General features: G+C 31.5%; 1 protein-coding gene across 1 annotated transcript; it reads right to left on the bottom strand.

The window, feature by feature from the left end:
• Positions 1-1,582: 1,582 nt before the first annotated feature.
• On the bottom strand, positions 1,583-11,208 carry LOC143078978 (out at first protein-like). Its single transcript, XM_076254058.1, has 4 exons — positions 10,960-11,208; positions 3,557-3,697; positions 2,911-3,088; positions 1,583-1,998 (listed from the first exon to the last, which is right to left on the bottom strand). The coding sequence occupies exons 1-4, from the start codon at positions 11,170-11,172 to the stop codon at positions 1,724-1,726; spliced, it is 807 nt and encodes a 268-aa protein (XP_076110173.1). The 5' UTR covers positions 11,173-11,208; the 3' UTR covers positions 1,583-1,723.
• Between the last annotated feature and the right edge of the window lie 177 nt (positions 11,209-11,385).

Here is an 11,385-nt window from a genome sequence, read left to right as displayed (position 1 = left end):
AATGTTGGGACCAAAACTCCCAAAATCAATACCAACCTTCCTTTTGTGGTCATAAACCTTGTGTTAAAATTTCATAGATTTCCATTCACTTTTACTAAAGTTAGAGTGCGAAAACTAAAAGTATTCGGACGACGACGACGCAGACGACGACACCAACGTGATAGCAATATACGACGAAATTTTTTTCAAATTTTGCGGTCGTATAAAAATATATACTCATTCAAAACCATAATCAACAAGATCGAAAAACAACTTTGAACAACATAAGAAACAAAATTTCCAGATAATTCCATTGGAAAATTTGCCAGTTTTTTAAACTAAATATTCCACTAAATAATTTGCCAGTGTTTGATGATGAATAATCCACTGGAAAATTTGCAAGTGTAAAATGCTCAAAATATTCCACTGGATAATTTGCCAGCTAGATATATCAGCTTATGAGAGCCACTAGTTTTGTGTGGCATGTACTTCTGAATTTTCTCTGGTGGAGTTCAAAGTTCTTCAGACATTTTAAGAAAAAAATCTATAAATTGTTTTATTTTTACATTTATTTTCAAATACATGTAAAAAGGAAAAGCAAAATTTTATCAAGAAAGTTTAAAATATTTTGACAATAAGTAGATATAAGGTAAATATCATGTTCATTTAATGAGCTATGCAATGTAGGATTTTCATGTATTGTTAACAACATAGTAAAACCATTAATACATCTTAAAACTTTTGAAGAAAAAAAATGAAAAACATGTACACTAGACATGACAAAATAATATAAAATAATCAAAGGAACACTTCCATTGCTGTTCTTTATCTTGACAGATTAGAAACTGCTACATAAAACTTTTATATGGATATTTTTAATGGAGGAATGATTAAAAGCTAACATACATAACTGGTTAAGTGTGTTTTAAATTTGTGTCATTCATCTACTGATACGTACAAAAATATAAATAGAAGTTCTGCTTCCAATAATGAATATTAAAACATGATTTAATCATTATACACTAACAACATGATCATATCTCTTCCAAACTTGTAACATGATTTAATCATTATACACTAACAACATGATCATATCTCTTCCAAACTTGTAACATGATTTAATCATTATACACTAACAACATGATCATATCTCTTCCAAACTTGTAACAATAATTCCTTGTTTGACAACGGAAATAGCACCATCATAAAGGGACTTTTAAATATATCACATATTTACATACAGAAATCAACATATTGAAAAAAAGTTGATACATTAGATTTGTTTAAAATGACCAGCATTTCTAGTATTTTAACACAATAGAATATATTAAAAATATAATCAATAAAAGTGAATCTTGTAAACATCAATTTCAATTATGGAAAATATGCTGGTTTTTATCTATGTACTGTGGATTCATTTATTTTCGTGGGTATCAATTTTCGTGGATTGCTGAAAACTTGCATATTCGTGGATATTTGATTTCGTGGTTTTAACAATCTCTGTATACAAAGCTATTGGAAATATAATATTCGTTGAACATTTGAATTCGTGGTTCACCTGTACCAACGAAACCCACGAAAATTGGTATCCAACGAATAATAATGAATCCACAGTACTTTTAAATATTTTCACGTAAATCCTTCTGAATAAAAAAAAGATTGTTTATATTATTTTGATAGTTTAAGCCATTAACAAAGTAATTATACCAAAACAAATCTAATACATGTATAAAACTTACGAATTTTAAAAATCCCACAAACAGAACATTTTCTGTCTGGCGACAAAGTCGAATGACATAAATCGTCTACATGTCTTTATTCCACATCTGTAACTGACATACTTTCCTGTGGAATCTTTTCCACGGCAGTATTTTAATCCACATGGATACCATCCTATACATATATGATAATGACATAAACATGCCTTTGATAAATCGTTGACGTCTTTACAATTGTTATATTTGGCGGGATAAGACGGTTTGATTGTTGACATCATGGCAGACATGTCTTGTCCTAAAGCTAGAAAAAATAACAACTTAGAAATACATGTTCAAATCTATTTTAAGGAAAGAAAAGTTTTGTCAAGCAGATGACTATTTGCCCAGTAGGTCTGGAAATAACTTGCACAATATGGATGTCTGTTTAACATCAAGTTATTGCATATTCAGGACAAAAACATGCTAATGTAATTTAAATATTTACCCCTATTTGTATTAGATAGACAAGATAAGCAGTATTTTTAATATGCTAGTTCAAAAGGTAACAAAAAGAATGAGGATGAGTCATTTTACCCAGACACATTATTCTTAATCTAAGCAGACTCATGCCTAGTGTTTAGCACACAAGTAGCAAATATCCATTTTGAAGTCCTTTGGTTGACCCATCAGGGCTTCAAACCCATGACCTTTTGCATTTAAAGTGAACATGAGGCTATGAGCCAGTAAAAAGATATAAGTAAATACAGCAGTTATCCTTTATATTTTTTTAATTCTCGTTTTAATGAGAATGAAGATACATAGAATTTGCCCATGATTCAAACAACCATCATTTATAGTTTTTATAAATGACATATAGAAAGATTACATGTATATTATGAAGATTCAATTTAATAATTACAAAACTGGCTAGAAGTAATCAGAAGTGGAGGCAGACAACATTTATAACATAAAAAGTTTCATACGTTATGGGTTTTTCTCATTGTTGAAGTCTGTACGGTTGCCTATACATTGTAATTTCTAACATCCACTTCATTAGAACTTTGGTGGATAGTTGTCACATTGACATCCCTTATTCTTATATAAATTATCTGAAACAGATGAGCAGCTTGCTCATTTATAAAATTTAACTTCTTCACAAATTGTTCGTCTTACATTAATTCATAAAATAGATATACAAAGAGATTTTGAACACAATTGCTGTTCACATACTTACATTTTGACCATATTTTAATATCTATTTCTTTGGTAAATACTGTGTCTCTTGCATCGCGACAGAAGTTGAATATCTTTGGTGATATAATGTTGGCTTTTTCAAGTATTAAATTAGCATCCATCAAATGGCTCTCTGGAGTTTTCTCTTCCTCAGGGGTTCTGATAGCTGATGGATTTTTCTAGAGAAATTAAAAGTTGCAAAATATTACTTTGTCCGAAGACCTTATTGTTTATTGATTCCTTTAAAGTAAAATAATAAATGATTTAAAGGTGCATATTCTTAGCCTTATTCTAACTCTGAACACCTAATATTAGATGTTAAGTGTTGACATATTGTGTTCTAAACCATCACAAAATGTCCAGATTTGACAAGTGCAAATACATATTATACATGGGAAAATGTTCACAAATATTCATGCAATAATGTTAAAGGTTTTATTTTACTATTTGGAATTCGGTGTTGATAATATGGCTATATATTTCATTAAATATATTTACACCTTTTTCACACTCAGGGTAACTTAGTATAATGGGTTGACCTCCATGACTTTTTGTGTCATACTATTGCTATAATATCATGTTGAGGTACAAATATACTCCAAATCTATTTATCTATACATCTCATTGAAATAATATGAAGTAAATACCTGTCTTAATTTAGACATAGCATCAGATGAAATAAACTCATTTTTTGTAAACCTGGAAACAAAACACAGAGCTTGTGGTTTACTCTGACCAAATCCCTGTTCTTCTTCCCATGGGATATAGGTTTTAAAAATCTGTGTTTCCTATTAACAGAAAAATAATTAACCCATTATAGAATGTTATGTAGTTGGATTGCACACTTATACATTCATTGATTACATTGCTTACAACATTTAGTATTTATGGGTTGCCACAAAAAAAGACATTTATAAAATACAATTTACATGGTTAAATCTTTGAGAGTTCTTACAGGTGAAAATCCATAAAAATTTTACTGATAATTTCCAAAGTCTCGAAGTGGTCTGTTGTTATTTTATTAATCTTAATGTTTTTGCAATTTGTCAAAGAGTCTGTAGATAATTCACAACTTTTTTTTAGAATAAGGCCTATTAATTGATCGACTTGATGTAAATAGAAAACAACATCTGTCTTTTCTTGATGACCCAATGTTGACCTCTATTTGTCGTGTATTGTGTATATAACACTTAGAGCTCTATAAATGTAAGAAGAAATATTACAACCTTATTTCATATATGTGATGGACTGTGAATTGCAGATCATGAGTTTGGAAATTTATATATCAGAGTTCAGATCTCAGATCATCAATGATCATATTTATTTTGTTGTAAATGTAAAAGTCTGTCTATTTTATATACTTTTTCTGCAATCTTCCATCCGATTCATCTATCAATGTGTTTTCAGTACTAATGTAGCCCGTCTATTCTGTTTTTTGTTTTGTATTTATTGAAAGAAATATTGCTATATATACATTAATAATACGATTAATCATGTTGTTTTAATAGATGAAAAAACAAACAATAACAATAGTTACATGTAGGCACAGATTTTAAGCTATAATAAAGTCATTTTTTGTTGCTCTTTATTATTCACTGAAGTTCCCATACTTTGGAACAACTGCAGTACTTGGAAATTACATTCTGTACAATGTATATCTTGACACATAGATTATGATGTTCCTGTAACATACATTGTACATGTACAACATTTTGTACTGGTTGTACTGCAAATGTTAGATATATAACCTGGGTACCGTTTCACAAAGCCTTCATAAGTCTACGTGTCATTGTAAGTCCATCGTAAATAAATCATAGGTTTAACAGCCGTTTCACAAAGACGTCGTAAGTTAAGTTGGTCATAAATAATGCGTATACCTGGCATAACTTACTACAGCTATACCCAGTCGTATCTCCATCGTACCTATTCTGTGAAAATAAATTAATCCATCTAACATGGCTGCAGCGTTCTTTATTCTTGATCAAGATTCCGCAAATGTTAGAATACGAAGAAGAATCTATAGAAATAAACTTACAATCTTTCTTCGTTTGTTTATTTGAATAAAGCAAGCAACTTACATAATGCAAATCTAAGGTTTCAATCACTTTTTACTCATCTTATTTCCTACCGGCGTTCGTCTTAACAATTTAATAAATAGGCTTTCTATCACGTCCACGTTCTGATATCTATTAATAATTATATCACTGCAGGCACAGTGGTAATCGATACAACGTTTAAAGAATGATATTTTATTCCCATTTAAAGAGAACACAATAAACATATTAATACAATATACATGTATATCATTATTTTATAAAAATTATACACCAACACAATATACACAGTTATAATAGTTTAACACATGACATGGGTAAAATGTCTTTGTTTTTACTCAAAATCAAAAGATGGGACATAAAACTTTATAATGTTTTGTGTAAAATGTTAATCTAAAATCAGTGTTAATCAGTTCACAGTCAAACAAGGTAATAATTATTTTTTGGTAATTTCTGCCAAAAAAGAAATGTATTTTAATTAGAATATCGAAAGAAATCAAATTTAATGTGGATCATTTATACCAAAACTGCTGGGGGAGGGGCAAGGACGTATATGTTAGTTATACATCCTTGGGGAGGGGGTAGACTGCAGATTAATTTGACTTAGTATAATACATTAGAACAAAATTTGGAAGAAAATTGAAACGGAAGCATTGTTTTTTTCTGATTACTTAAAAAAAATTTATTTAGGGACATCGCCATAGGCCCACAGGCACCTGTTTATATTCATGGGAAGGTCGATTTTCCATTGATATAAACAAGTGCCTGTGTACATCTCTCCTCGGTCCATCTTTCTTTAAGTATGTTATATACATTTGTATTTAGGGGAAGAAAGACAATTATTTCATACAAAATAACTGTTGGAGATGTTGGTTATATGTTAATAAGACAGCAATCAAATGACAAAGACAAACTAAGGACATCTAGTATAGTTTTCAACAATATAGATAGGTGTCTATGGTTATGAGTATTTGGAACGTACGTGTACGGTTTGGACCATATGTGTACGGTTCGGACCATATGCGTACTCTTTCAAAATTTGCATACGGTCGGACTGTATTTATTTTTATAGCTGACTATGCTTTATGGACTTTGCTCATTGTTGAAGGCCGTATGATGACCTATAGTTGTTAATTTCTGAGTCATTTTGGTCTCTTGTGGAGAGTAGTCTCATTGGCAATCATACCACATCTTCTTTTTTGATAGAAACAATTGAAGAGCTATCTGAGCAAAAAGGACATTAATAAATAGCCATTACAGTCGAAAGTTAACTTTACCTGATGGAGTTAAAACTTTAGTTTCTTTATCATAATGATTCCTAAGTCTTCAGTTTGATATTTGTAAGATCCATAATTCATTTCAATCTAAAACAACAATTTATTGCTGAGGTCTGGAAGACGAATTCTCGAGGAGGGATGACATTGTTGACGTTTGGTTTTTTTTAGGGGGGGGGGGTGAACAAGTTATTGTTTTACTACGTATAAATGTTAAATGTACACTTAATGTCAGATAACTAATGCTGCTGTATATGTTATAAAATGAATGTTCAGCTTTGAATTTTCAGTACTATTACTCCCCATCGCAAACTACCGGTTCGCAAACTACATAAAATTTTATATAACAAATTTCATCTTATCTACTGCTTGTTATTCCATGTATCTAAATTATGACAAATACAATTTTATATTTATATTTTTCCTTTTTTGGTTTCAATCAGATATTAATAAAAACTTAAGTTATAGTAGTGGAATCTGCAAAACCTGGACTGACCCTAAATGAAGCTTTATTATTATAAAATTATCAACGTACGATTTATGGTTACATCACTGATTGCAGCTGGAAACAACAAATAAGAAAGATGAGTATGTATGTCAGCTTCTTATAGTTCTTGTAACATGCTCAAATACATTGTAAGCTTCTGTGTGAAATCTGCCCCATAAAGTTAATGGGACGTGTTTGTCAAGAAAAGGACATTTGTTTAATAACAAAGAAAATTCGAGTGTCTGCATCTTTGGTTGATATACAAAAACAAAACATTTAGCACGCCTATGACAAATGTATGAGTTTTAATTTTAAGATGTCCCCTTTCTTGAAAGAATTGACGTGGGAGTGAATTGGAAACTCCTAATTCCTGTATCCGTATTGTTTAATAAATTCACGATATTGAAAGCCGTTTCGTCAGCAGCGAACCATCAACGATAACATTTCCTGGAGTAACACCAGCATATATATACATGATATATAGATAGCTATTACAATGTGTAGGAAACAACAAATGAATAAAGCTATTCTTGATGTTTATATCAAATAATGGTATATATATTTTTTCAAACTCCCAAAAGGCATATATAATCTGATTCTTAATTTAGAGGTATTAATATTAAAGAAACATATTATAAACAGTTCCCATGGCCAGAGACATGTGTGTATATATGTCTCTGCCATATGGCCACCTGTTTCTTATGTCATATATAGCTTCAAATTGTCATAATTTAAAAAAAAACAAATCATCAAAGATTTGCAATCCAGATTTAATAAATATACAAATTATTGAACCAAGGACACAATATATATGTATATAAGCCCTGGTGGTCGTGTGGTCTAGCGGGACGGCTATGTACAGTGCAGGCGATTAGGGGTCGCAATATCTCATGGGTTCGAATTCCAGCGAGTGAAGAACAAAAAAATTGCGAAAGCAAATTTACAGATCTAACATTGTTGGGTTGATGTTTTTTCCTAAGGAGGGCCCGCTGACTGACCTAAAAGGGGGGGCGGGCTCCAGTCATGCTTCAATGATTCCCTATTATCAACCAAATTTTTCCAACGAAAGGGGGGCCTGGATCCGCCTATATGCTGATTCAGTGAAAAATGCTGAAGATAAAGTAGCCAACTTGCATGAAAACTATATATATATGAGAGGTTCTTCCCTAAATTAATATTGGACTGGTTTTCAGTGCAGGATAATAATACACAATTTCTATTATGTCCAACCTCTGTATACTCGCATTATTCATATACATTCTGGAATCTTCTAGTTTTGATTTCGTCAATACTGTGATTTAAAAAGAACAGAAATACGGAAAGATCATCATGTGAATAATGTAAGAATAAAATAGAAGTTTTGATTTAATAATATTGCAGATAGAGCTAGCTATTATCTGAGGCTATAATTTGGTGACACTCTCAGAGCCTTTATATATAATTATATTATAATACCACTTCACGCGGAGTCCCTTTTTATTAATATCCAACACATTTTGACAATGTTTGATGACTTACACTCGTGGGATTTTGTCTATGTGTGTTACATTTTAGTGTTATGTCGTTGTTCTCCTCTTATATTTAATGCGTTTCCCTCAGTTTTAGTTTGTTACCCGGCCCCGATTTTGTTTTTTGTCCATGGATTTATGAGTTTTGAACAGCGGTACACTACTGTTGCCTTTATTTATACCAAATCACATTATTTGGTCATTGTTTTTTGTGGACTGGCGGGGGATCATTTTCAAGTTTCAAAGGCTTTCCAATGCAGTATTATTGATATCTATAAGACTGATATTTTTACAATCATTTACAAAAAGGCTTAAAAAATTGTAACAGTTTCAGCAAATCAATGCTTACACGAGGATTTCGCAAGTGTTACACATGATACATGATATCCTAAATCAATATCATGCATGTGACAGCCCTGACAGTTTATTTCTCCGGTGAAAAAAGGCGTATTTGTTACAGAAAAACTGGTTTAAATAAAAAAAAAAATAAAAAAACATTTTATGTAAATTTCTTCCTGAATATAAATTCATTTTCAATTAATTTAACTCGATTAATGAAATATGTATATCGGTATACTACTGTATTCTGAATTTAACGAATCAAACCAATTTAATTCATTTTCAATTAATTTAACTCAATCCCCTCTTCCCCCCCTTTTTTTAGTTTTTATATTACACGTAGAAAACACTCTAAAGGAGTGCATTCGTGTGCTAGCACGTGTTTGTTATCCTATTTTGGGAGTGTAGAAGAAGACCCCAAATAACAGTCAAGGGTTCATACACTTATCAAAATAAAAACACAAAAAAACTTTAAGCCAATCGAACTAGCAGGATAATTTATTGGTATGTTCGGACTGTATGTTTATTCGTTATGTAAAATCTAGATATTTCCGAAATAAAGCCGCCATTGTCTGAATATCATCTGAAGCGAGTTAGGCTCCCCTCTCTATGATTTCCCCTGATCAGAGACAGTATTAAATGTCTTTGGTTCAATCAATGAATATATATTTCATTTTGTATGATCAATAAAACAATCATTCATATGTTTGGGAATGTATACATGTAAGTCTTGAATTTGATCTATTTTACATCTGACCTCAATTGTAGTACATTTGTATGTTAAATCTACTTGCCCGACGCCTATGTCCACTTGTCCCAGACAATCGGACAAACGGTAATGTCGAGCCCTGAGGAGTATTGTTCAGGGCGGTATTTCCTGCTCAACCTTGATTTTTCCCTATGAGGCTATGCAGGGTTTAAGCTAGGATTTTGAAGGCTTTAGTCACTTTTGTGCACTATGAAAATCAACCTTTTTTTTGTGTTACAGCAAGGGACCAAGGATTTATATTACTAGCTTGCCTTCATCTTTGACTATGTCAGATTTTAAAGGACTTAGGCATGACTGACAGTCAGTACTGTATGATTTGACTTATTGGCCCTTATTATGAAAGATTCTGACATGGAATGTGGAAACTTTGTTCACAATTTCTCTTCAATTTGTTTCAGAGGACATTCCAGATCAACAAAAGTTGGATTATTTTTTTTTACAAGGTCAAACAAGGAATCACAGCAGAAATTAACTTGCAATGATTATAGCACTGTATTATCATTATCTTTATAAAACGTCTAAATCGATATTTGGAAATCATTTCTATTAAGTTGGAACTGTATAAAATCATTTTTGGAACGACTGAAAGGAGGTTGTAAACAAATCAAGAATAGATCACGTTTTCTACTTTCGGTTTTAAAATGAAACGAAAACGGGAAGTGACACGTGGATGATTAATTCAAAACGAGTCTGGATTCATCTGGAAACTATCATTTTTCGGTTTTCTTTTTCTTTTAGTAAGAGATATATATTTGGCTCTCTCATTTAATTGATTCTAAAAGATTTCGTATTTTACGTTTTTAATCAGGGTCTATAAATAGTCAAAGGAATGCTTTCACGCATGCATAGCACGCAGTACAGGACGCAACTGTTTACTCATGAAGACTTTATTGAACGTTTTGAATAAAGTTCTATATTTTAAATGGAAATTGTCGAGAGTTTTTGATGGCAATATATATTAATTATGACGAAAATGCGTTCGAATGACGAATCTACGACAAAAGAACTTAAAATTGTGATCGTTTGAGAAATATTGAAATTCAAATGCAAAGTGTCCAGGGGTAACAATTTCGATCAAATGACGAAACTATACTCCTGGTTGTTTTAAAATTCCAACCGACTGATTTTCCTTGGGAAATAATTATGATGGTCAATTATGAGGTTTATTAATAATTAACGGATTTAGTGACCCATCTGATGGTGATAAGCGGATTAGTTGTAATCACAACTTGTAACACCTGTTAAAAATGTTAATTACCTGGGGGGTCATAAACTTGTCACAAACATAAAGACAGGTAGATTTATAATATTTTTACTTTTTCAAATTTAAGTGATGAAATTGATTTGAAATACTTTTGTTAATGCGAAAACCCTTTCGTAGACGAGCGCTAGCAAAATCACTGGGCTATGTTTATTTCAATATTTGTTTAATAAATTGATTGATGTCAACGAACTTTAGACGTGTCGTTTATGATGCAAACGGACCCTGAGCAAGAACTTGTGGGGTAGATACGTGAAAGGGGACACTAGAGAATGGAGAACAGGATTTTGGACTAACAGACTGGGACAATCCAATAACTTAATAAATCAGAAAGATCTGTTTCCAAAAATAAACTAACTGTTTTAAAGTCTATAAATTGTGTAACATGTGTCCCATCTTTGTTCAGAAACTGCAGCTGAACTATATCTGAAGTGGTATTGCCAAGGAAACTTTCGACTGTGACATCGCCTCCTCCATCTTTTACATTAACCACAAGTTGACAAGAGCACAGTGATAACAAGAACAGTGTAAGTATATATGTCTGCTTCAATTCACTTAAACTTTTTGCCATTTTCCATGTACATGTACATTTCTCTTCATCAATGTCAAATAGAGACTTGAAGTCTGAACTAAAATATATGGAATACAAACATAAATATGATCTAGATCGAATAATTTATTTATTAGGAACGACCTTGACAGTGTACAAAATTGTAAAATTATATAAATCGGAAGAATGCGTCGCAATAACGCATTTTGCATAAGAACTTCGTTGTTCGATTAT

The sequence above is a fragment of the Mytilus galloprovincialis genome, chromosome 6, assembly GCF_965363235.1.
Source record: "Mytilus galloprovincialis chromosome 6, xbMytGall1.hap1.1, whole genome shotgun sequence".
Taxonomy (NCBI): domain Eukaryota; kingdom Metazoa; phylum Mollusca; class Bivalvia; order Mytilida; family Mytilidae; genus Mytilus; species Mytilus galloprovincialis.
The sequence above is the reverse complement of the archived record's forward strand: the minus strand, read 5'-3'. Positions and strand labels throughout refer to the sequence as shown.

What these genes read in the sequence shown, in the direction of transcription:
- LOC143078978 (XM_076254058.1), bottom strand. Translation starts at nt 11,172, where the DNA reads ATGGCAAAAAGTTTAAGTGAATTGAAGCAGACATATATACTTACACTG. An exon ending in CTATGTCTAAATTAAGACAG is followed by an intron (nt 3,089 to 3,556) that starts GTATTTACTTCA and finishes TAATTTCTCTAG; the next exon opens with AAAAATCCATCAGCTATCAG. An exon ending in TATTAAAATATGGTCAAAAT is followed by an intron (nt 1,999 to 2,910) that starts GTAAGTATGTGA and finishes TATTTTTTCTAG; the next exon opens with CTTTAGGACAAGACATGTCT.